The sequence below is a fragment of the Podarcis bocagei genome, assembly GCF_964188305.1.
Source record: "Podarcis bocagei genome assembly, chromosome: Z".
NCBI lineage: Eukaryota > Metazoa > Chordata > Lepidosauria > Squamata > Lacertidae > Podarcis > Podarcis bocagei.
Window position 1 is genome coordinate 24,166,752 of NC_138140.1, and position 27,443 is coordinate 24,194,194.

General features: G+C 39.4%; 1 protein-coding gene across 3 annotated transcripts in view; it reads left to right on the forward strand.

Annotated features, from left to right (window-relative positions):
* The window catches only part of LOC308579194 (ligand of Numb protein X 2-like), a 44,063-nt gene extending 16,661 nt beyond the window's left edge, over positions 1-27,402 (forward strand). Inside the window, exons 1-10 of one of the 3 annotated variants that reach the window (XM_081180009.1) lie at positions 1,272-1,289; positions 3,332-3,792; positions 7,132-7,358; positions 8,425-8,621; positions 12,621-12,989; positions 14,545-14,721; positions 18,072-18,246; positions 18,983-19,211; positions 22,906-23,064; positions 23,613-27,402. In XM_081180009.1, the coding sequence (XP_081036135.1) occupies positions 3,392-3,792; positions 7,132-7,358; positions 8,425-8,621; positions 12,621-12,989; positions 14,545-14,721; positions 18,072-18,246; positions 18,983-19,211; positions 22,906-23,064; positions 23,613-23,748 (2,070 nt within the window). In that variant the 5' untranslated portion in view covers positions 1,272-1,289; positions 3,332-3,391 and the 3' untranslated portion in view covers positions 23,749-27,402. Of the gene's footprint in view, positions 1-1,271; positions 1,290-2,607; positions 2,627-3,331; positions 3,793-7,131; positions 7,359-8,424; positions 8,622-12,620; positions 12,990-14,544; positions 14,722-18,071; positions 18,247-18,982; positions 19,212-22,905; positions 23,065-23,612 lie in introns of those variants that run through there. The other 2 variants (XM_081180010.1, XM_081180008.1) reach the window with 2 other exon arrangements.
* The last annotated feature ends 41 nt before the right edge of the window (positions 27,403-27,443 follow it).

Here is a 27,443-nt window from a genome sequence, read left to right on the forward strand (position 1 = left end):
GGGTCTTCCAAACCAGTTGTTGGGACTACAACTTCCATCATCCCTAGCTAGCAGGACCAGTGGTCAAATATGATGGGAATTTTAGTCCAAAACAACAAAAACAGCCCAAATTTGGGAAACCCTGGTTTAGAGTAATAAAGTACTGCAAATACTTAAGTTCTAGCCTGATAACTGTAGCATATATAATTTATATTGTTCTTCACATTTTTTCAAAGAAACACCTAAGCAGATCACAAATATTACAAGCAAAGTACAAAAAATGCTATAAAATATTAGAGATAAAAATCACAAATTATAAATACATTGCAGAACTTCCATCATTTAAAATACATTAACACCGCCAGTAACAGAACAGTTTAACTCTCCTAAACATCAAAAAACACAATGTGTGAAACATTAAGTAGATGGGGCTTCGGGAATCTCTTTTAAGAGGTTTCTCCAGAGGGTTGTTGAAGCAGCTTAAAAAGCTTGCCATGGAATTTCATGCACACTGGCCAGCATAGGCCTACTCACTTTTGTAGACCCAGAACAAGTTGCTTTTTATTGATTATCAGCTTTATGCAACTGCATAGGAAAATGAAAGTAACCACAAGAACACTAATGGGTGGAGTCTTGGCTCCAACCTATAATACCTGGAGACAATGTTTAACTTGTATCATTACCCATTACTACAGAAACCAGTTGGGCTGCCAGAGGAGGCAAAGCCCTTCCTCATTCGTCATAGAAATTGCAGGTAGCTGCTAAAGGAGAATCAGAACTATTTTTAGCCTAAGAAGCATTTTTTGTGGGGCAATAACTTTTGTGGGTTCATTTACAAGCCTAAAATAATGCCCAGTTTTACACATATGGTAGTAAAGAACCAATTCAGAAACTCTTATTGAATAACACCACATGGAACATCTGCTTTCTGATTCAGTCACTGAGGACTCAATAGACTAGTTCCAGCATGCCATGCTTAGGAGGGCTTTTCACTTTACCATCGTGCAGACAGGTGTGGATTGTCTTTCATCGCTAAGGTCAGGTCTGAGTTTTTAACAGTCTGAGCAGCTTCCTTTTATGGACTTAAGAGAAGTAATGAGGTACATTCAACACTTTCTTGGATGTTAGAAATCTGAGCCTCATTGGTTAAGAGCTACTTTGATTTGATCTCCAAGAATTTTGTGTAAAACTTGGGCAGTAATGGAGTAAAACATCAGTATTTGAAAGAAAGTTTATTTTACTCTATTTTTTTACTGTCAGGACTTCAAGGTGGCTGACAACAATGAAGAATTTAAACAGAAGCTGAAATTGTATGTTGGGCAACTTACATACAACTTACAACTTCTCCCTTTTTTCTGTACATTATGATGAGCCAGCATAATTTTTACCCCATTGAATGCAGACCTTGGCCAATCTAGATGGGTTGCTTGAAGTAGTAGTAAATTGTGATTGGCTTGATGGGTCACAAGGTGTTCAGGGCTGTGTTAAATATGTAGAAATCTGAGGGCATAAAGCAGGGATGGGGAACTTGTGGCCCTCCAGAGGTTACCAGATTACAACTCCCTTTGTGCCTGACCCATAGATTGACACTGATGGGAGTTGGAGTAGTATAACAACATATGGAGAATCTTAGGCTCTACATCCCTGGCATAGAGACTGGCCTTCCATTACTCTGATATTTCATTTTGTTGTGTTGGGGAAATACTGGGGTTCCAGACCGATACCCTGGGCTGCCTGGAACAGCCAATAGAATTCATACATCTCAGTCAAACAGGAGGTCATTATTTAGCATTGCAAGGGACACTAATTAGGCCGAGAGGAAAGTGCCTCATTGGATAGAAGATACAGCAATATTTATACTTTAAGAATTCCTAAACAACAGCTATGTGTCTGGCTAAGTCATGTGGCATATCAACTGCCTTCTGACATAGCAACAGACTTCAGCCTTACCTCCTCCTTCCAGCAGTTTCTCCTGCAAACACAATATTCACATTCATTTCCTCAACCCTTCTCTCACACATGTCAATTCTATAATGTCAGTTTCTCCCACAACATATTTTTAGTCCTTTTTCATTGCATCTCTGCCCTGTTGACCAGTCTCTTTCCTCATAAATTGTTATGAGTCTCTATCATAACAAATATTAAAAACAGATGTAAAATATATCTTTATTATGTGATTATGAAATGGGCTAGGTTGGAAATGTAAAATAAAGTTACATAAATACACTAGAGTTAGATATTTTACTGAGGGTTTGTACTTTGTTTATAATTACCATCTGCAAGGGTCACAATGAATATTTGCTGAATATGACTTTCGTTACTTAATGAAGGGTGTTAACTGCTTGCAAAGTTAATAATCTTCTTGAATGTGTATTATAAGATGCTTGGGTGATAACAAAAATATTCTCTTCTAAGTTTGTATTAGAAATTGTCTAAGGAAGTGACACAAATATCTGTATCTGTTTATAGTTGCAAAACTGCTCAGCTTAAAAGCATCTCTTCTCAGACAGCTTTGTCAATGTCAAGCAATAAATCTGTCAGCAGACTGAAAATGAGTTTTGAATTGGATCACAAGTTGCAAAAGTAGCATTAATGTACCCAATGACATCAGTCTTAACTGGGTGGGTGGAGAGTGGATCAATTGCAGGTAATTTTAAATGGCCTTACAAACAAATGTCTTCAGTTATCTAAAGTACATTACTTATATGTAAATATTGCATTTTTTACTACATGAAATTTGTATACATTGCAGAGTAAAGTAGTGATCTCATCTTTTTAATTAAAAATTGATTTGATGGTTTGAAATATTACCTAATTTAAAATTTTTCCTTTCTACCTTATCAAGTAGGAAGGTGCAGAATTCGTTCTGTAAAGATCCTTTGCAGCACCTCCCGTAGTTGGAAATATTGGGATAATTTGTTGACTTAACACATTTCACACAACTCCTGCCACTGTTACTGAACAGTGATTCATAGTTCTTATTCACATCAGTAAAGGTTTACCAACCCAAGCCACAAGGCAGAGAATGTAAAGTCAGACTAATTAATGACCTCACATGAAGTGCACATTGCAGGGGAAGATCTCTAACCATAGAAAAGCACTATCGTTTGCCCTCAATCATTTTCTTATTGAGGCTGCCCTGGTGAGAATTTCATGGATAAAATTTGAAAGAATGTCTACCACTTTTTTGTTAAACATATTGGCCCTTATATCATCAAAGATAAACTTTTAAAAGTGTACTTAAACAAAACAGGCAAGGAAAAGAGTGACCTCACAGCTTTCTCCCAGAAGACCAGACTTGGATCAGTCTGCTGGTGTAACATTCTGATAAGCATTCGTTTCTTCATTTTAGGTATCTTCTCTTCACTACCGCCAAAAGACCTGCCTTGCCCCCTGATTGTAAACACACCAGATGTTGGGTGCCATGGCTGAGACTGCAGGAGAAGAACCGGTCTTCAGACTTGGAGAACGGTGCCATGAGTGTGGGCAGCTCCACTTGTTGCTAGACAATCATCTTTATAATTTCCAGGATGAAGTGGATGATGAGCTCACTTGCCATATTTGCCTTCAGCCTTTGCTGCAGCCTATGGACACACCTTGTGGACACACATACTGTTTTAAGTGCCTTGAGAACTTCATGCAGGAGTATGACTTCTGCCCTATGGATCGGAAAAAGCTGTCCTTCCAGCAGTGCCGGAAGTCTTCCCTTTTAGTGCGGAATTTACTTGATAAGCTCATTGTCCTCTGCCCCTTTCAAGAAGATTGTAAGCACACTATGCAACGGTGTGAGTTAGAGGCTCACTTGCAAAACAGGTGTGTATATGGTTCAGTAGTGCCATTAACTATACTTGCATCTTATCCTCTCTGACTCCTTCACCTTTATTAGTAACTTATAATTTCTGTTTATTTTTGGCCTGAATATTGCATATATTAACAATAGAGGGCAACTGGGCAGCATTCTTGGTTAAGAAATAGATCGCTTGACTGCTAAAATATGTTAATGGGCTAGTTCCCATTTTTTGAATGTATGTATTCATGTGGAAGTTTTCTGTTTCTTTTTTTATAATAATATTTATTAAATTTTCTATTTTAACAATCCAATAAAAACCACATTAATAACATTCCAAATTATACAATAATGAAACAATCCAAATTTTATGCCAAATTATAAGTCTCTGGTTAGCTTTCCATGCCCTGAGGTTTAGGGGGTGATGATGATCTCACATTTATGCTGCTTCTCTTAATTAGTCCAGATAGTTCCAATAAAACAATCCGATGTTAATCCTTCATTTATTTTTAACAGCCTCTGAGTTCGTCTGGCAAGCAGGCTAGACCAATATAGTATGTTTCTGTGTGGGTGTTTTAAATAGCGGGCCAGTCTTATGAAAGTGCCATCCTTCCTCTTTCTGGAGTAATTTTAATTCCCCTTTCCTTTCAGACATAATCATAGTCTTATGTTATGTGTATGTGCTAATGTAAGCCATCTTTCTCTAAATTAAAATTTTGAGTAGTGAAGAAAGCTATATGGATAGTTTCAACAAAAATGTTTTTACACTGTCAAACATAGGAAGTTTTTTACTACAATCTTAGCCTCACTTCTGAGTAGATGAGGTTAGGATTGTACTGTTAAGTTGCAAAGCTGCTGATGGCTCTCACAAGCACCTGCATGTGAAGAGCTGCTGGTCTAATTGGAGTTTAATTGTTCATTTGGCAAGTATTCACACAACAAGCTGATAATTTCTCTTATTTCCTATGGGAACGTTTCTAATCCATGAGATGTCTCTTCTCTATCCCTCCCTGGTTTCTGCCTAAGATCGCTGCAGCCAATCAGGAAAGACCAAACAAAGGGAAAACAGCTCTCCTCCCTGATTCTCCAATCTCTCTCCCTGCCCCCTTGAAATAGTTTCCATCAACCAGCAAAACACAAGAAAGAAGTGGCAAACTCTAGCTGATTGGTTATTTGAATTCTTTGTGTTCAGATAACTGAGATTTCAGATACCGAGCTTTCCAGTAGTGGCACCTGCATGTATTACAGCCTTTCCACTGTAGGTTGTGGTGTGCCTATAACATTTATTTCAGTGCTAGACTCTAAACAGAACCTATCTTGGGTTTAACATACATAACATGAGCTAATAAAAAGAGCAAACATGTTTCAGTAATTCGAAGGCTACGTGTTTGTTTCTAGAAGAACAACACACTTTTTTTCTGTAGCTGTAAATATCTTTGTTCCTAGTTAACTACTGTTGCTAATGTATCTGAAGACAAATCATCCTATAAATTAGCCATTAAGGTGTAACATAGCAGACTGGTGCTGATACAGCCAGACTGACTGAACACTGTCCAGATGGCAATTGAGTTAGAATTTGGGTATGTCTGACTAAAAAATATTTATTTTTTTAAAATACCAAAACAATTCATAATTTGTAAAACAGCATTACAAACAAAGTCCAAAAATTTAAAATATTCTAATATTTTGTCCTCAATCTCTTAATTTTATAATGTTTTGGTGAACTAAGACCTTATTAACTGTTTCTAATTAGGCTATGTATTTAATGAGCCCTGTATCACTCCTTAACTGATCCAAAAATGATAAAGTTGTCTCCAACTACGTAAGTTTTACTCAGAGTAGACCTAATGGAGCTAAATTAGTCACGTTCATTATTTTGAGTGAGTCTACTCTGAGTAGGATGTGCATTGGGTACAACTCACCCTCAAGCTGATGTGTGGACAGCTTGTTATTCTGAAAAAAACATTTTTTAGATGTTTTGATTTATTGTTTGTTTGGCTGCCACCCTAGGCACCTTTGGAAGGAAGAGCAGGATATACATCTAATAAATTAATAAACAGAAACAGTAGTTCAAGTCAGACTATCCTGGAAATGGGCCATGGATTTGTGACTTCCCTCCTTCCTTCTCAGTTGGCTTGACTCTTATCTTATTCAACACAAACAGTAGTTTGAACATTTGCCATCTCTGCAAGCTGAAAGTGAAGCCAAGAGAGAGTTGGATGGAAGAAAATATGTGAGACTGCTGCTAATTTGGCTTTTCAATTGAGCCAATGGGTTATAAATGGATAATCTATTTACATTTAAGACTTAAACCCACCTGGTAACACCTGGTACAGAGTCTCAAATAAACATGAATAGTTACGCTTCCTCTGAAACATGGTTCTCCTAACTAAATAGAGTGTAGTTCTAATGTTCTTCTGAATCAGTATCATTGAGGAGTATTTCCGAAGTATATGGCTTGAGGATTTTGGTCATAGTGCTTTGGTGGGCTGTATGGAAACTTTTGAGTTGAGGAATATGGATGCTGAGTCAAATATAAAGCTACACTGGAGATATAGTAGTTCACCACTAGCTTATGGATTTTTTCTTAATTTAGAGGATGAGATGCTTCCTAGTTAATTTTTGCCCTAATTGTCAAAACTTAAATACACACTAATGATAATGCTTGGCAGCATCACTGATAAACCAAAGAAAAAAGGGGGATCCTTATTAACATAAATGCGAACTTAGTGCCAACAAGTCCTCATTTTGACTCATCAATGTGCACCCCCCCAATACCCCTAAGCTCTAATGCATCTGGGAGTCTAAATTTGCTGTCTTGTTCATTCCTTGGCAGCCCTAGACAAAGCTGCAGTTGAAAAAAATTCTTTGAGCTAAGCAAACTTAAGTAAATGAATCACTGTAACCTGTTATATAATTGACTTGACAGAAATCATTAGAAAATATATGGTCACCTCTTGAAAACTAAAGGCGTGGACTACCAATATGCTTAATTCACAGCAATTCTTTTCTCTTCTTCAGTCCCAAATATTTGCTTATGCATTAAAAGATGCATATATTGTAAATAACATACAGTGCTTGATTAGCAAACAAGGGAGCAAATGAGAGTTACTCCATAGCAAATGAAAGTAGTGGCTTTCTCTCCTCTCTGATTTCTTAAACTTACTGATTTATTTAAGCTGACAATGACATCTGCATATTGGATAGGCAAACTACGTGAAAGCAGCCGCCCCACCCATCCTGTCAGTGGAAACTGTGTGGTTGTCAAAACTTGTGTTGCTTTGTGAAGTACTTTCATGTCCCTATCATAATGGTGTGTAATGAAAGATACATCTCCTTTCATAGATGTTTGCCTTCTCATGCAGGTGTCCTGGGTTCAAGAAGTTCAAAGCTCATCTTGAAAGGAAAAAGAATCCTCGCTTCAGGTTGAAGGCAGATTCTCTTTCCAGACAGGAAGCGAGTACTGTAAAGGAGCCTGAGATATTGAACGCAGTGCCGTCCCTTGTTTCTGGAAGTTCAATAGCTGCAGTGGTTTCCCTGGAGACACCGGAACCTGGATTGATTAATCCAGCCTTTGATGGGAGTGAAGAAGGTATGCATTCATCTCTCAGAATGAATTCTATGGTCAGAGAAAGCAAGTCTGCCTTTGCAAAAATTATTTTAGTTTTCATTCCATCTGATAAGTTTACAAAAATTCATTAGTTTGTGGTAAAAGAGTCGAAAGCTACAGTTTTATAAGCAAGGCTGCTCAAATTGTGGTACAGTCAGACCTCAGTTGTCAAACGTAACCCATTCCAAAAGCCTGTTTGGCTTCCGAAATGCTCAACAACCGAGGCACGGCTTACGATTGGTTGCAGGAGCTTCCTGCACTCAAGCAGAAGCTGTGCTGGACGTTCGGTTTCTGAAAAACATTCAAAAACCGGAACATTTACTTACGGGTTTTCAGCGTTGGGGAGCCGAAAGTTCCAAAATGGAGGCGTTCAGGATCTGAGGTTTTGCTGTACTGGGGGCAGAACCCAATTTTCTAAGAATCTTGACTTTATTTTTTTAAAGGTAAGTTGCAAAGATACATGTTTGAAAGTGTGTGAACAATGCATTTGAAATCTCAGAAGCCAAATAAGTAGCTTTGTAGGATTTCTAGTAGTTTGTAAGCAGGGATTCAGTGTCTTGCATAGATTTTTTACTCTCCTATGAATAATAAAACCTAAATAAGAGGAAATAGTCAAATAGTCATTTTCATTGTTTATATAGATTGCATAGTTCAGATTTTCTCAGTGCAGGAGTTCCATTGGAGCAATATTTAAGTTTTTAAGAAGTGTAAAATACATAGCCCTGTTTATTTAAGTTTCTATTTCAGTTTATTTATTTCTGTCCATAATAAGCACAGGTGCTGTTGATTGTTCTGTATTTGTACAATACATATCCACAGATGAACCAAGGAGAGGGGACAAAAGTGCTCTTTTGAAAACATCCTTTTATTTCTGTTTTGCTAGGAATGAAGGAAAATTAAGTCTTAGGAAATGGAAAGTTATACTTATTTTGCATACTGGGCTGTTCAGAATCAGTGAAATAGGTCACCAGTATTTAAAATTTCTAGATTTGATCTGCAAGTGTGTCTCCTTTGTCTTCCCTCTCCCATCTCTGATTCCCACTTTCAGATTTACCCCAAAGAGCCAGTCTTTTAGCAGAGACAACTACAATTGAAATTCACCGAGAAGACCCTGAGGAAGAACTTGGGATGCGGATAGTTGGGGGTAAAGACACCCCACTAGGCAACATTGTTGTCCAAGAAGTTCTTCGGGATTCAGTTGTTGCTGCAGATGGAAAAATAGCGCCTGGAGACCATATCCTGGAAGTAGGTTTGATATAATTAAAAGGCTTCAGAGTAAAATTACAAATCAATTCCAGGACACTAAAATGCAAAATCATGTTTGAAAATTAGTTTGCAAGGGGAGGAGATATATGGGAGCATTTTGAAAGTATTTAAACTGGTGTAAAGATTTGGAAGAAAAGAATATCCACTATAATAAGAATCTATTCATTTAAGTGGATATCAAACTATCCTTAAAATTACGAAGTGACAAAACACTAGGATTGGATGGATTCCCCACTGAATGGTATAAGTCATATATAGATATATTGGCACCAAAACTTCATCAATTATATGATGAGATACTTCATGAAGGTATTTTGTCAACAATATTTAATCAAGCTTACATTACAGTTATTCCCAAACCAGATAAATACCATACACAGTGCACAAACTATTGCTCTATATCCTTGATCAATGTTGATATAAAGATCCTAACAGTGATTCTAGCAAATATAATTCAGCAGGTAATAGCAGTGATTATCAAGAGGGACCAGACTGGCTTTATAAAAACAAGATAAGCTGCAGATGATATTAGATTAGTGGTGGATTTGGTAGCTCTAAATAAAAATAAAGACCATTTGTAATCACATCACTAGATGCTGAAAAGGCTTTTGACAAAAATCTATAAACAGTATATGGAAGTAAAGATAAAGGTACCCCTGACCGTTAGGTCCAGTCACGGACGACTCTGGGGTTGCAGCGCTCATCTCGCTCTATAGGCCGAGGGAGCCGGCGTTTGTCCGCAGACAGCTTCCGGGTCATGTGGCCAGCATGACTAAGCCACTTCTGATGAACCAGAGCAGCGCATGGAAATGCCGTTTACCTTCCCGCTGGAGCGGTACCTATTTATCTACTTGCACTTGATGTGCTTTCGAGCTGCTAGGTGGGCAGGAGCAGGGACCGAACAATGGGAGCTCACCCTGTTGCGGGGATTCAAACCACCAACCTTCTGATCGGCAAGCCATAGGCTCTGTGGTTTAGACCACAGCGCTACCCGCGTTAAGTAGCTTTGCTTAAATTTGGATTTTCATTGGATTTCATAAAATGGATTAAAGTAACGTATGAAGAACCTGCATCAAGAATCAAAGTGAATGGTATTATGTCTGCCACTTTTCCTCAGGCCCGAGGAACCAGACAAGGATTTCCACACTCACCATTGCTTTTTAACATTTGCATTGTGATATTTACAGTGTAGTTCATAATACATTCAAATATAAATTAGTTTTATTTGCTGACAATATTTTATTGTTTATTTTGAAACCTCAGACTAGCATTCCCATTTTGATGCAAATGATTGATGCTTTTGGTAAAATATATGGCTATGCTATTAATTGGTCCATTTGGAATTGATGCCAGTAGGTCAAAATCTGATTACACATTCTTTCAAGAAGTACAGTAATACCTCCGTGAACGTCTGCCTTGTCTAGCGTCCATTCTGGTGAACATCCACGGCAAACCCGGAAGTACCGGAACGGGTTACTTCCAGGTTTGCCACATGCGCAGAAGCGCTAAATCACACATGCACAGAAGCTTATTTACTGTCATGTATTGAATTCTGAAAACCCACTGTTGGTTTTAATTTTCCAATGTGGGCAACTTTAGAGTATGCATATAAGCATCTTTAGTGGGCTGGACAATAATGGGATCAAAATACTTGAAATCTCCGGTGTCTCTAGAAACAACTAAGTCAGTTAGAAAAATACAGAACGTATTATCTAATAAAAATAAATTTGATCCATACTCGCATGCCAAACTCACCTTGTTGGGAAACACTATATTAAAAAATGCTACAAATATGAGAATATGGAAAAATTGGATGCGAGCAGGTGTTTCGACTCTGGACCAACTGATAGATGAGGAAGATGAGTTTTACAGTTATATTGTTTTAAGACAAAAATATCATCTACCAGATGGGGCCCAGTGGCAGTACCTTCAGTTACAATATCTCCTAACTAGTTTGTATAGCCCAGCAGCTTTTTGAGACTTAATCTTAAATTAAGACTAATACAGCAGAAAATAATATTTAGAATCTATTGGACTCCTTCATGTCTGTATTAAAAAAAGGATTTGCCAAGATTGCAAGATGCTGAAGATGTGGTTCTCCCTAAAAAGCTTCCCTCCACATTTTATAGAAAATGTGCTAATTTAAAAATAATGTGTACTATAAAATAACAGTTGTAACAATATATTAAGGTAAACATTTATCAGTTTTAGACCTTTAAGTTGTAGTAGCAGTTGCCAGGACATTGCCCTGTTTGCCTCTACATAGTTCCATCCTCCTAAGGCCTTCTGGTGGTTCCCTCACTGCGAGAAGCGAAGTTACAGGGAACCAGGCAGAAGGTCTTCTTGGTAGTGGCGCCCTCCCAGTGGAACGCCCTCCCTTCAGATGCCAAAGAGATGATGAACTACATAACTTTTAGAAGACATCTGAAGTTAGCCCTGTATTGGGAAGTTTTTAATGTTTGATATTTTACTATGTTTTATATATGCTGTAAGCCGCCCAGAGTGGCTGGGGAAACCCAGCCAGATGGCTGGGGTATAAATAATAAATTATTATTCTTAATTTTTAGGCATTGTGATATATTTGTATATCATGATGTTTAGCTGGTGATATATCGTGCTTTTGAAAACCAGATATCACCCAGCCCTATCACCCAAAGAGCTTTTGTTTTAGCAGGATTCAGTCCATGTGCTTCTTTGCCCCCATCCAGCCTATGACTGCGTCCAAGCTCCAGTTTAAAACATGCATAGCCTCTCCTGATTAAGATATAATAGAGAAATAAAAATTGCTGAGCTGAGAAATTTGGAGAGGCAGGAACGGACTGGTTGCAGTATCATCAGATAAATGATTTGTTTAGATAGGACAGGTGGAGGGGTTTTATGACCCAAAGCTCACATTTTGAAAGAAAGATTATTGAGAGTAAAGGAAAAGTGGTTTTCAAAATGTACAAGTTATTATTAGAATAGGAAACAAAAGATGAACTGGTAAAATCAGCTATGATTCACTGGGCAAGAGATATAGGTCATAATATAGATATGAGTGCATGGGAGAGAAACTATGGAATTTTTTTAAAAAAAAAATTACAGCATGTTACACATTGAGGGTGAACTTTATGAAAATGATTTACAGGTGGTATCTGACATCGAGTTAATTAGCTAAGATGTATAAATCTATATCACATATCTGTTGAAAATGTAAAGAAAAAGAAGGTACATTTTATCATCTGTGGTAGACATGCAAAAAGTTAAGACTTACTGGGATATTATATATAATGAACTGGGAGAAAATGTTTCAAAAGACATTTGTTAAAAGCCCAGAAACGTTTCTTTTAGGTATAATTGACATAAGTGTATTTAAAGACCAGAAATCACTTTTTATGTATACAACAGCAGCAGCATGAATGGTATATGCTCTGAAGTGGAAAGAAGATACAATTCTAACAAAGGAAGAATGGCAGATGAAGTTAATAGAGTATATAGATATGGCAAGTTTGACAAACAGAATAAGAGACCAGGTTGAAAAAGTATTTAAAGAAGAATGGAAATGTTTTGTAGACTATTTGAAAAAGTAATGTAAACATATTAAAAAGTTAATAGTAATAGAGTAAATTCAGCAGTAAGAATTATTGAGATATAAAATTGAGAAAAAGAAAATGTTGGGAAAATTAGAATATGTAATGGAAAAGAAATTAAAATGAACCATGGAAGGGGGGAAGGGAAGTTGAAAATAATTGTGTGTTTTATATTTGGATTATTCTTATTGCTTCAGTTGTAAAAAGAGAAATGATTGAAAAAAAATGAAAGAAATTCTTGAGGAAATTAACTGCTCCTGTGAAGGGCGATCTATCTCCCTTCATTGCTCTTATTCTATCTTTTTTCTCTCTTTTTTTTCCTGGAAGAAGGGAGGGACAGGGTATCATAGTACAAGGCTCTGTACGAGGTAGTATAGTGATCAACTCTTTGTTTTTATTTTCTTCCAAGGTGAACGGCGTCAACATCAGCAGTGTGACCCATGCTCAAGCTATCTCCTTACTGCGTCAGCGCTGTGCTGTGTTTCACTTCATAGTACTGCAAGAGAAAGGGTTTACCACCAGAACTGGGCAACTGGATTCCAGCCGTTCAGTAAACCAGGAAGTGATCCATGTTACCCTTGTAAAGAGAGACCGATCTGAACCTCTTGGCATCAAATTGATCAGAAAAACAGATGAGCCTGGGATTTTCATTCTGGACCTTCTAGATGGAGGCTTGGCAGCCAAAAATGGGAAACTTAGTCGGAATGATAAAGTTCTCTCTATAAATGGCCAGGATCTAAGACAGGGAACTCCTGAAGCAGCTGCACAGATAATCCAGGTAACTAAGTCACAGGTGGGGAATTTTGGGCCTGTGGTTGAATTTGGCTCTCCAGATTGCTTTACAAAGGTAAGTGTTGTATTTGTTGCCATGGGCACTTTTTGCCTTTGGCCCCCAGAATGTTAGCCATGAGGGAATTCAGCACTCTGGCTGAAAAAAATTCCCCACCACTTGCTTTAAGGAGTGCCACAGTCAACACTCTAATTAAACTTATCTGAGTTTTCAAATGTTGCAAGAGGGAAGCCTTGGTAATATGAAGAGATCTCTTTCCCAGAACTGCAAGTGGGATCTTTTTATTGATGATAATTGAACCTGGTTTATTTACTATTTATTTTTAACTCGCACAACAAAGCAGTGATCTGTCTCTTCCTTTTGCAAACTTGGAAGTTCAGTCTTCAGCTCGTTGTCTTTGCATATACTCTATGTATAGACACACAAACAAAAATAAATTGATTTCACAGTTTGCCCCTCTCATTTCTGTTTTAATGCAATATGCCTGTAAGCTATACAAGTGAAGAGTTTAAATTAGTGCTTCCTGTTGAATATTTAAATCAATCCACTCTGTTTGCCCACTTCGTTGCAGTGCTGTCCTGTGCTTGATATGTCAAGTTTTAGAATTAGATAGGCATTGATTGAAATATGAGTAAGCAAGGGTTGTCTCCTGGTTTGTAAACCATAATTTGGAGGGAGGCAGTCTTGTATCTGCACTGGAACTTTAAAAGAACCTGACAGCCAAGTGCTGAACTAACTTCAGCATTCATATTATAATTATATTATAATATTGTTGGCATCTTTCTCAAGAGACAGTGGAAGTGTGTGCCATCGGGGGTAAAGTAAACCGTTGGAGAGTTACAGCTCCTGTTGTGGCTGTAGAGACCAGCATGGAAGAGACATGTTTTATTTCAGCTGGGGCAGATGAAGGTGTCTGGTTTTGCTGGGGCAGATACACCATGATGTTTCTTCTCTCTGCGCTCCTCCCAGCAGTCATTTCTCCTTTGGTTTTTGCTGTCGTCTCCAGGCACTACGGTCATCTGCAAGGATTCCCATATGGTGGGATTAATGTTGCCAGCCTTCATGTCAGATCGCGTTTAGCCAGTGCTTCCCGCCACCCCCCGTGGGGCACTCAAGCGTACGCAGTACCAGCACTTCTATTTTTGTTGTTAAAAAGTGTGGCACTTATGTAACTACTTCATGTACCGGCACCTCTTTTTGGGGGAGGGGGTGTTAAAAAGTGTGACACTTAGAGTAACAATTTCATGGTGAGTACCGGCAACTAGTTTTCTAGAGAAAAAGCACTGAGCATACCATTGGAGATCCTGCCATCTTCCATTCTATGTACATGACCAAGCCAGTGTAGATCTGGGAATGTGGGCTTAGAATAGCACTTATTTGTTTGAGACTCTGTCTCAGTATATATAACTTAATATAATATGTACATTATAATATACAAATCACCTATTATAATTTTTCTAGTGACACACTGGAGAGATCCTGCAAATTTGCATGCTTGAACATAATCATTTTAAGCTTCCTTCCTTTTTGGCTTTCTTGACAGACTTGTGAAGCGAGAGTAAACTTTGTTGTTCTCCATCAGTCTGGTGTGCAACTCCCAGAAACTGTTGAAGATGGCAGCGCATCAAACACCAGCAGCAGTAGCAGTGGAGGAAGTCCAGTGCATCGTCGCAGAAGACCTGAACAGAATCATTATCGATGGAAGTCCAATTACCAGAAGGTATTGGTGATTTTAAGTTCTGGTTTTGGGTAGGGATTTGCTTGATTCCTTTCCTCCTTGAGTACTGGGTATTATGCAAATAGTACCACCAGATATGAGAAAAGGCCAGACGGTGAGTGATAAAATATGGGTTTATATTAAAAACAACTCCACATTCATGATCTCCTGAGCAAATGATGTAGATTTTGCTTACAGGTCTAATATTTTTTACAGGAAAAGAAACTGTCTTCTGAACAGGGTCTCTCCCCCCCCCCCGGCTTTCTACACTCAAGAAATCCTTTAAACAACAACAACCCATAGACTCATTATTGATGAAACCGCTGTGTGTTTGCCATGGCATCTCAGTGTTCCATTGCAGAAAATTCCAGAGCATATTTTAGAGGACATGCTTGGTTCATGTAGGTCACATGGCTTGTTGGGCCATGCTGCTGTTCAGTTTTAACTGAGAGTATGGTCTTCAACACAAGTAAAATGGGTCAATAAAATTTTATCATGGTTCCTGATCAATACAGAAAGGTTATGTATAAATCAACTTGAGATGGTGGTTTAGAAGGTGATTAATAAATTAATTGTAATAATAAAAATAATTAATAATAAAGCATTGAACATAGGAATGGGATGTTGGGGGTGGGACTGGCACATGCACCCCTACCTCTTCCCCAAGCACACCTGAATAGGAATATAATTTGGCTTGAAAGTTGTTGTTTTTTGCTTGAGGAGGACTGATAGTGTTTAGATTTGGTTAGATGACAACCACCAGTCAGGGGGAGTGTGAAGGCACCCCCAAACTTGGCCCTCCAGCTGTTTTGGGACTACAATTCCCATCATCCCTGCCCACTGGTCCTGTTAGCTAGGGATGATGGGAGCTGCAGTATGAAAACAGCTGGAGGGCCAAGTTTGGGGGTGCCTGTTCTTTACCAAAATGAAGTTTCTCCATCGGGATGGATGTGGAGCAAATGAAGATTCTTCTTCCGTTAAAAGCTAGTGGAAGGTGTCTGGAATTGGTGAAGGTAGGGGAGAGAAGAGATCCTGATGGGAAAATGGCTTCTTCCTCTAAAGTAGCCTATGTAGGTAGTAAGTTTTGGAATAATAAGTGAGAATAGGGTTCAATAGCATTAGTAGGACTAGAACAGGTTGTGTTTATTATCACCTGTTTAATATCATGTAGCTGTTGGCCTCAATACCTTCATTAATTCTGGAGTGTGTAAAAAAGATCTGTTACATTTACTGTATTTTTGTTGTTGGCTAACTGTTGTAAATACCCACAAAATAAATTGGTAAACCCCTGATCATTCAATCTTTTAAATGTGGAAATCCAGATTGTAAAAACCTCTAATGCTATTCCACATTGCTAAAATGCATTCTAAGAAGGATTTTCAAGATGTTTTAGTTGTTCCAAAGAGCAAAGTAAATTTCTAAAAGGAAGTAATGCTAAATTTCATTGCTCTCTATAGGTTTCAGGCTCCCCACACCACAAGAATTGTACTTTGTGATTATGCTTTGAGAGTAGAAGATTAATACATTAATCTTGAAACCTGCCATCCTGACAACCTTTATAGAAACATAACCAGATGCTCTCCCCTCCTCTTGTAAGGGGAACTTGAACAGAGTGTCATTCTGATGACAGTCCCTTGCAGATTGTTGTTTATTTAAATTGCCTTATGTGTGAAAAAAATCTTTATTGAACTGGTTGAGAACCTTTCATGTGGTGTTTTAATTTTTCAGTCAAGTGCTTTATAGTTTGATGCTGTCATAAAGCTGTTTGTGCAAGAAATTTATCTCTCCTATATTCATTTTATTACATTCCTTCCTCATGGCCTGACAGGATAACTGGACTTTTGAAAACACTTTTTTCTTGAGTTTTATAGGGTAGTATTGGTTAATTTGGGGTTAGAGGTAAGATTTTCAATTGTGCTCCATACTGACTTGCCCTCACATTGGTTATAACGATCATTACCATTAGAACCATTGGAGGGACGCGGGTGGCGCTGTGAGTTAAACCACAGAGCCTAGGACTTGCTGATCAGAAGGTGGCGGTTCAAATCCCCGTGACGGGGTGAGCTCCCGTTGCTCAGTCCCTGCTCCTGCCAACCTAGCAGTTCGAAAGCACGTCAAAGTTCAAGTAGCTAAATAGGTACCGCTCCGGTGGGAAGGTAAACGGCGTTTCTGTGCGCTGCTCTGGTTCTCCAGAAGCGACTTAGTCATGCTGGCCACATGATCCGGAAGCTGTACGCCGGCTCCCTTGGCCAATAAAGCGAGATGAACGCCGCAACCCCAGAGTCGGCCACGACTGGATCTAATGGTCAGGGGTCCCTTTACCTTTATGTTGAGAAAGGTGAACTGAAAATGTTAATTGGAACTTGGTAGTAATTGGGTTTGTTCACGCAGCAGTAGTTTAGTGCTGTGTGCGCAAGCAGGAACAAAACCACGAAAAGCCTTAAGTTCATACTAGCATTTAGTTTCATTTTCACAGAATCCCAATTAATGAACCAAAGCTTTTGGTTTAAAAACAAGCTGGTCAGCTTCTTAACAAGCCAACTTCAAAACATGGCTAAATGCCACCCAAGTGCTTTCCACTGCATGGGAGAGTAAGTGGGAGGGCTTCACTGTTAGGCAGAAAGGCACTAATTGGTTTTGTAATTTGAAATTATTAGTAGGAATCTACAGACTTCCCTGTAGAATGTGAGCCAAAAGCAGTTGCAGTTTAATCACTATGTGATTGATATAGTTGTCATATTCTATTGCTTTTCATATATATATTAATTTCCCAAATTTTTATTATGATTATTGTTCATTCATGTTGGATCCACATTGCCTGACTGCTAAAACTCTTATAACTTGAAGCACATATCCATTAAATAACACCACAAAAATCATGTGTATGCTGCGGAAATACTATAGCCAGTTACTACTCCATGCTGTGCACACAACAAGGGCAAATATGATCTAGTCATTCAGTGTATTAAAATATTGAGTAACCATATGTAGTATCATCTGGGTCACATGAGGTCCTTTTGCAATTCAAACAAGCCTGGTTTCTGTGAAAGAGGTGCTAAAGTTGGAAACAAAGTGTGCATCCCCAATGGTTTATTCCCATCCATTTCCCATTCTCTTTAGCCATTTCTAAATAGATGATCATCACACAGCCCTTAATCCCTTAAGGGCGGGAGGCGGGGAGAGAGAGGGAGAGGGAGAGAGAGAGAGCAGAAATAGCTAAAAGTGGTGATTCCTTATCCTAAAATATCAGGGTTTTAAAACACTAGCTTCATGGAGTTATTTCCCCCCACAACCTGTTTTTTGCTATCTTATTAATATACATGCTGTTATTTCTCTCCATTCTCCACTTTCAGGCACTCCCTCAAGGTTACCTCAGCCAGGAGAAGTTAGTTAACATAAAGAAGGAGCCAAAAGAATCTCTGGGAATAACTATTGGAGGTGGAAGAGACAGTAAAAATAAACTCCCTATTTATGTAACTAGCGTACAGCCTGTTGGATGCCTCTTCAGAGATGGTAGAATTAAGAGAGGTAAGATGCTTTGGAGTGCCTGCTTTTTAAATTTGGTACATGGGCTAGCATTAAGGGAACAAAGTACCATGTCATTTTGTACTAAGGAAATTGCAAAGGTTTAAATAGCTATACAGTGGAGCCTCGTGTTACAGACGGGATCTGTTCCAGAGGCCCGCCCGTAACATGGAACTGACACAAACCAAAGTGCCGCATCTGCACACACGCATGGTGCGATTTAGTGCTTCTGCGCATGCACGAGTGGCGAAACCTGGAAGTAATCCATTCCGGTACTTCCGGGTTGCCGCGGAACGCAACATAAAAGCACGTAACCTGAAGCGGACACAACATGAGGTATGACTGTACAAAGAAATAGTGTTTTTATATATATTTATATATATCCCCGCGGGGTGAGCTCCTGTTGCTCTGTCCCAGCTTCTGCCAATCTAGCAGTTCAAAAGCACACCAGTGCAAGTAGATAAATTGGTGCCACTGCGGTGGGAAGGTAAACAGCATTTCCGTGCGCTCTGGTTTCTGTCAGTGTTCTGTAGTGCCAGAAGCAGTTTAGTCATGCTGGCCACATGACCTGGAAAGCTGTCTGTGGACAAATGCCATCTCCCTTGGCCTGAAAGCGAGATGAGCACCACAACCCCATAGTCGCCTTTGACTGGACTTAACCATCCAGGGGTCCTTTACCTTTTTACCTATAAATATAATGTTATATATTATAACTCATCTTTTTTTTTTAACAAAACAGGAGATGTACTGTTGAGTATAAACAATGTTGATCTGACTCATCTTAACTACAGTGAAGCAGTCTCTGCACTGAAATCGAATGCAGCACTGCACACAGTGACATTGAAAGCCTTGGAAATTGTGGTAACGGAAAAGACATCTGAATTTACTGAGGCACCAGATACCAGGGAAAGTGGGTTTAGCTGGGCTAGCTGGGCTCCTCTCTGGATTATGTGGCTTGGATTGCCTAGGTAAGTCTTTCTGCTTGATGTCACTCTGGGAAATTTTCCCAATAACGGTATGTTAGTTACATTTTAGTTGATCTATTTTGGTTTAAATATTGTAAACGAAAGTATGACTTGCTTTGATCAATTAGTCTTGCCTATGAAACTAAAGCACATAAGAAAACCAAAGCTTTCAGTACTCCCAGTCGTGCCTTTGGAAAGTGATGCTTGAAAGTATTTTTAAAAGAAAAGAATTCTAAAATGTACTGAGAAATCAGTGACTAAGAGATTGAACCAAAATTAGCTTAACTATGGTTTGGCCTGATATCTGAATTAACAAACCATGATTAGGGCCATTGCCCTGCTTTCCCCCAGAAACTGCAGGCGAGAGTAAATTTATAAAATTTAGAGCACAGAATGCAAAGGAAGACAAACAAGTCAGCCATACCCCAGTTAAGGAATTCAACTGATGTAAAGCAAATCACCTCCCTTTGCTCATTTAAATGGGCCTTAAATATCCATTTTCTTACCATGGCTTTGGGAGGCTAATTTGTGTTGCCAAATGCTGGATTTTTTAATGTGCTAGATGGGCTTTTTGTTGGTACACTGACTTGCATATTTGTGAGATGGAATTGGATATTACTTTTAACTGGTTTAAAAATTGAAGTTTAGGGATTTATATTTGTATGTAGCTGCAAACCTGTTTGAATGGCATCTTTGCTAAAAAAAAATGGTCTAAAAGCCTTTTAGAATCATAGAATCATAGAGTTGGAAGAGACCACAAGGGCCATCGAGTCCAACCCCCTGCCAAGCAGGAAACACCATCAGAGCACTCCTGACATATGGTTGTCAATCCTCTGCTTAAAGACCTCCAAAGAAGGAGACTCCACCACACTCCTTGGCAGCAAATTCCACTGTCGAACAGCTCTTACTGTCAGGAAGTTCTTCCTAATGTTTAGGTGGAATCTTCTTTCTTGTAGTTTGGATCCATTGCTCCGTGTCCGCTTCTCTGGAGCAGCAGAAAACAACCTTTCTCCCTCCTCTATGTGACATCCTTTTATATATTTGAACATGGCTATCATATCACCCCTTAACCTCCTCTTCTCCAGGCTAAACATGCCCAGCTTTTAAATATGTCTTTTTTAAAAGTTATTAAAATAAACCATATTTTCCTACCTCTCAGATGTTTTGAAACCATGGTTTGAGTTCTAACCTATGTTTACCAATTATTAGAAATCATAGCTTGATTGAACTGATCCACTCTGTCTTAGAAGGCAGAATCAACATCAAGTTGATGTGGCCTTTGTGGATTCAGGCTATAAAATATACTCCAGGAAGATGCTGCCAGATGTGAAGACAAAAGTGAGTTTGCCATCAAAGACTCCTGCATCTCTCCTTTGTCCATAATATGTGATACCACTCCATTGTAATAATAATAATAATAATAATAATAATAATAATAATAATAATAATAATAATTTTTACTTATACCCCGCCCTCCCCAGCCAAGGCCGAGCTCAGAGCTGCTTACAAGCAATAATAAAAACAAGTTGAATGAATACAACTTAAAAACAAAATTAAAATACAACATTAAAATATTGAAACATTAAAATATTAAAATGTAGCCTCATCGCGGGAGGAGAAGGAAAGGAAAAAAGAAAGAGAGGGAGGGAATCAAATTGGCTCCAAGCCAAAGGCCAGGCAGAACAACTCTGTCTTACAGGCCCTGCGGAAAGAAATCAGATCCTGCAGGGCCCTGGTCTCATGAGGCAGAGCGTTCCACCAGGCCGGAGCCAGAGTTGAAAAGGCCCTGGCTCTGGTTGAAGCCAATCTAACTTCCTTAGTGCCCGGGACCACTAGGGTGTTGCTATTTATGGACCTTGAGGCTCTCCGTGGGGCATACCGGGAGAGGCGGTCCCGTAGGTACAAGGGTCCTAGGCCGTGAAGGGCTTTAAAGGTCAAAAGCAGCACCTTAAATCTGACCCTGTACTCTACCGGGAGCCAATGCAGTTTGAAAAGCACTGGGTGAATATGCTGCCATGGCAGAGACCCCGTGAGGAGCCTCGCTGCAGCATTCTGCACCCGCTGGAGTTTCTGGGACAGCCTTCAAGGGCAGCCCCGCGTAGAGTGAATTACAGTAGTCAAGCCTGGAGGTGACTGTTGCATGGATCACTGTGGCCAGGTCGGGGCTTCAAAAATACACAGCATAGTTGCAGCAGAAGAGCTAGTGGAGGCATGATTGACAGAAGGGGAATGGAGTGGAGTTTTGGGTGGCGTTAGAACGAGTGACTGTAGAGAGTGTTGATTTGGAAACAATAGCCAGCCTCTCTTTGACTGTTGATTTGAGGACTGTTTATACCTTTTCTATTTTAGAAGGCATAGACAACAAGCAAGTTGTTCATATAGTGTGGGGGCAAGGCTTTCAACCCATTTTGAAGAAATCACGAATAATTTTTTTTGGTAGTTCCAAAATGTTTAGAAAAAATGCCCTCTCCTTTTGGATTGGCCCCAACTTTTTTACAATATTTTTGAAAATCTTATATGGAGAAAAGAATGGCCAAGTTCTTTTCTAACCAAGGTCACAATTAAGCATTTTACAGGCATAGCACTGCATAACATAGTTTTCAAAGCTAGAGCAGGCTTCCTGGATGTGTGTTCCTTTCTCACCTCCTTTCTAGCCATTAACCATAGCTTCATGTAACATGGGCACTGACACAAGCTATAGTGCTCTTATAAACCAGTGACTGTAGCTGTTGTTTGAGATATGTTTGCAAACCATTACACTCAGGCATCACTTTCTAAACACAATGTGTTGCCAGTCAATTGTTTGTTATGTGAGCATTCGCATAGCAAGCTGACTATTTCCATTATACCCTATGAGAACATTTCTAATCCATGATTTGTCTGTTCGGCCTCCCTCCCTCCCTGGTTTCTGCATGAAATGGCTGCTGCCAACCAGCACAATTAAGGAAGTGGACAAACTCCAACTTTTTGGATATCTGAATCAGCTGTTTGTGTAGTGAGGTTTGGGTATAATTCTTTGTGTTCAGATAACTGAGATTTCAGATGAGCATTCTGATAGTGGGACCAGCATGTATTATGACGGAACTAAGGTATGGGGAAATTGCTTCAAAAGAGGGGAGGAGGGAGCATTTGTTTAGAAAGCACAGTTTGTAGGTCAGTGTTACATCTTCACTTGTCACAGTATATTGTGATGGTGAAAGGGATCCAAAATTTATTCTCAAATGCTGGGAATTTTGTGACTTTGGAGGGCATTTTATAATTCTGAAAATCCACTCCAGCCCATATTGTTACACATATACTATATATATATTTAAAGTTTAGTACAAAACTCCATTTCAAAGAAAGGTCCTGATTTGGGTGTTTGATCAAGGTGGCCTTTCCCAACATCGTATTTGCTTTTGATCAAACAATCTGCATGCTGAATGCAGTCTTTGTTTCTGGTGCATGATCCACCAGAAACCAGATATTGATTCTCAAGCAGCAGTGCTGCTACTGACAATGATCTCATAATTGTATTGATTTCAAGGAATGCTCAAATGTAGCACAGACTTGGCATTTCCTGCTTAGCTTCCTCTAACACTAGACGGGGTTAAGCCAGGAATGCCATAAAGGTGAAAGTTAATACAGTCTCCACATAAAAAACGACAGTGGGAATTCTATATGGAAGCCAAAGAGTGCTCTCTGTTTTATATTTCAGTCACCTCCATTGCTGTCAAGACATTATCCTGCGTAAAAGCAACTCTGAGAGCTGGGGATTCAGCATAGTTGGTGGGTTTGAAGAAAACAAAGGGAACCATCCATTCTTCATTAAAACCATTGTGCCTGGAACACCTGCTTTCTGGGACAGAAGACTGAAGTATGTACATACACTGTTGTTTCTATTACTTTTGCATTCTTTATGAAATATCTGGTGTTGCAATGTAATTACTCTTTTTGATAAAACTACTGCCCCGGTTACTCAGAGTGAGATGGGTTTTTCATAAGAGTGACTGGTGAGGGCATTTTATCCCATAATACCTGTTGCAGAAACAGAGAAATTACCAATTTTTAGCAGAAGTATACAAAGCCAGAGAAATAAATCTCTCTGAGGTTTGGTAACTCTGTTGTGCTCCTATACTGCATTGAATTATCTAATTTCTCCCTAATTACTGTAATGAAGGCTGCTTAGAGGTATGGACAGATTTCTGAATTATGCAGTGGGACAGCTACCTCACAATGGGCAAGTTCTTTGGGCTCATGAGCATTTCTAATTATTTAAAAAGGTTAACTAGCAAGTCTGTCATTTTTTGCTAAGCAATGTACTTGATGTTTTAACACAATCAGTGCAGACCAATTGCTGCTGTACCAATAGGGACATATATCAAGAGCATTACTAACAGTACTTTTGCCTTTTTCTTTGACTAGATGTGGAGATGAAATTGTGGCTGTAAATGGAGTGTCTGCCATGGGAATGAGCAATGCTGAATTGATTCCCATGCTGAAGGAACAACGGAATAAAGTAACTCTTACTGTGGTGTCCTGGCCTGGAACCCTTGTTTAAGACATAAACTCAGTATAATTTTGGGACTACTTTGGTACTAGATTTCAAGGCTTTGAGTGATGAACCAACCAAAGAAACAGTGAACTGATTTAAGATGGCTTTTCTCAAGACTGTCACCTAGAATCCTATTCCTATGCCAAAGGCAAACTGCTTATTTTATTTTATTTTTTATTTTTTTACCCAGCTTCCTGGCAGACAGAAGCCATACTTCAGTGATCAGTTAATGTTTTTGTTATGTAACTATTGGACGTTGAACATATGAAATCTAAACTACAGCCTGTTTCTCCTCAACTCACATTTTAATCCCCCGATAAACTGCTTTGGAGTTTGTTTTTACAATCAAGGGGTATATAAATTTTATGAAATAAAAATAATATATATATATGAGTATAAGAGAAACCTGTAAAAAAGGTTTTCATGATTACTTATGGCTCCTGGTAAATTCAGTAAACATTGGCTAATGTCGCAGGTGGCACTGCAGGTTAAACCACAGAGCCTAAGACTTGCTGATCAGAAGGTCGGCTGGTTGGAATCCCCGCGACGGGGTGAGCTCCCGTTGCTCGGTCCCAGCTCCTGCCAACCTAGCAGTTTGAAAGCACGTCAAAGTGCAAGTAGATAAATAGGTACCGCTCCGGCGGGAAGGTAAACGGCATTTCCGTGTGCTGCTCTGGTTCGTCAGAAGTGGCTTAGTCATGCTAGCCACATGACCCAGAAGCTGTACGCCAGCTCCCTCGGCCAATAAAGCGAGATAAGCGCCACAACCCCAGAGTCGGTCACGACTGGACCAAATGGTCAGGGGTCCCTTTACCTTTTAACTTTGGTAGCTTTAAAGATGTTGATAAATAAATCCTGCAAGTCATTATTAAGGTCTGCCTTACCAAAACTATCGTCTCCTTTTCATGCTTGGTAGAAAGGATATGTGAATGCCATCTTTTGGGTAAGACTCACAAGATGTTCTTCCTCCTTTTTTCTGCTCCTCTGTGCCTTGTTGAACTTGAGACCATTTGCAATGTAAAGCTTGTCTCTGAGCATTTGTGTTTTTTGTGTGAGGACATGATGCACTTGTGTGATGCCTACTGCACCAGCCTTCTTCTGCTTGAAGACAGGATCTTTATTGCTGATGAAAATGAACTGAAGGACCAATGGAATAATGTTCCTGTTGATGCATTAGCAAGTAGAGATCTCTCAACATTTATTTGTGTTACCGCTGCTTGTTGCAATTCAGGCGCTGGGTGGCAAGTTGCATCTCATTCCCACTGTCTCTCTGAAAGAGTTGGGGATTGGCATCTAAAGCCACTGATGGGAAAATTCTGCAACTTGAAGAAAGTTGAATGGATGGCCCCTGTACCAAGAACAGAGACTGTGTGCAAAGACTGAATGTAAGAGAAATCTGACAGGACTTTCAGTGAACATATCATAGAACCAAAATAAATGTAATGGCAGCAGACCCATGTGCAGAATTAGGCCTGCTGCAGAACTGTAAAATACTGTATGTGTAAATTTAAACCCCAACACCCCTTCTCACAACATACTTCTTCAAAAAATTATGGCCATGCTTATACTTCCGGTCACATAACTAGCAAGGCAAAAATGGCTTAAAAATAATAATATGGAGGGAAATGTATGGTTGCTGGAAAGCATGCATATCCATCCAGAAATGCTGTGTTTTAAATTGTCTCCTCTGCATCCCCTACTCCCAACTTTGTAAGGGATCTTGCCACTGTACTATCTAGTTGTGTCCTTGTGGAAGGGGAGACAAATAGCTGTTATGGCAATTTTGTGTAGCTTGGGGTGGAAACCCCATCAAAGCCTATCCATTCTGCTCTTGTCCTTTTCCCACCCCACAATGTGATTTTTAAAATGGCATTACTTCTCTCAGTATTGGGGCTCTCCTGCTTCAATGTTTTAGTGTTGAAGATCCAAGTAGGAAGGGACATTGGAAGCAGCATTCTACCAAGTCAGAACATTGGTCCATCTGGCTTATTGTCTACACTGACTGGCAGCAGTTCTCCAGGGTTTCAGGGAGGAGTCGCTCCCAAACATGAAGTGCTGGGGATTGAACTTGGAGACTTCTGCCTGCAAGGCAGATGCTCTAGCACTAAGCCGTGGCCCTTCCCTGCAATTAGGTATAACATTCCTTTTTTTGCCAGAGGCCTGCTGTTAATAGTTGGATGGCATGTAGAAATTGCTGGGCCAGACAGTTGATACAGAAGTGTGGCATCTGCAGGTAAAATTCAGCTACGCAGTTACCAAGTACACCTTGCGGGGTGGGTGGGTGGGAATGGAACCCCTAATGTTGACAGGACTGTTGATTTCAAACTTAGTAAAGATATACTCTTCTTCCCTGGGCAACCACAGTTCCAAGCTGGTCTCCAAGTGTAGGCTCATTTCCATGATTGTACTAGCTTGATTGTAGACTACAGACAGTAAGTTTGAGGGAACTTCCATAAGGATGGCAGTGTGGGGTGCTCTTTTGTTGTTCTAAGATTGTGGTTTGCTTAATGTGAGTCTCTGCCCCTGTGAAAACTGCTTGCTTTACCTGCATTCTATAGGGCAAGTGTAATGCTTAAAATAACTTTTGGTCCAGCATTTCTGTATACAGTGGTACCTCGGGTTAGGAACTTAATTTGTTCCGGAGGTCTGTTCTTAACGTGAAACTGTTCTTAACCTGAGGTACCACTTTAGATAAAGGGGCCTCCCACTGCCATGTCACCGCCGCGTGATTTCTGTTCTCATCCTGAAGCAGAGTTCTTAACCCGAGGTACTATTTCTGGATTAGTGGAGTCTGTAACCTGAAGCGTCTGTAACCCAAAGTACCACTGCACTAGTATATGTAACTTGTATAAAATGCAGGTTGAAATCAGAGTAACAGCTATGTGTGAAATACAAGTTCAGTGGTCAACTTTCAGGAGGAGCAGTCCATCAAATCTACATGTTTAAAGAATCCAAAAGGACCTGAGGAATGATTCAAATTGCCATCTCTGATTTAAATGTCTTCACTGCCTCATTTGGGTGTTGCAAGCTGTTATTGCCATGTGTGAGAGGACATTGATATAACGGGGCATGCAATTTTCATGTGGGTGAGGTGTTCCTGCAAGTCACAGCATCAATACTGAGTGTTAATGCCTTCATGTAAATGTGGTATTAAAAGGAATCGCCATTTACATCTCCTTGCAAGGGGTGATTACAGAATCCACAAGACCCAAGGCGGAAGCCAGGAGTAATATTTGCCTCTTGCAATGACAGTAGAGAGGAAATTGTATGCTTTTTCCAAATGAAGGGTATGTGCTGCCTCAGCAGCACTATTTCACTATGTTGTCTTATTTCAAGGTGCCTTTAACAATCACCAGTAAATCTACATTGTTTTGCACCAAAGAGATTATGGTACATTGTTAACAACTGTTATTATTTTGATGCATTTATAAATTATTCTGAAGTTATTGAAGCTGTTTTGATGATGTGTTATTCTGATCATATTGGCTCTCCTAGCATGCAGCATCCCTACAACTAGCTTCTAGCTTTTAGAAGTCAGATTCTAAGCTAGCTGTCAGCTAGCTTATTGTGATAATTTTGTCATACTACTTTCCTTTTTTGGACAAAGCTTCATGTGGCTGTTACTGTTCTAAAAAATAAAAGAAGTCAATGATTTGCCAAGTATTGTCCTATATTCTAAATGCATTAGTTTGCATGGAAGC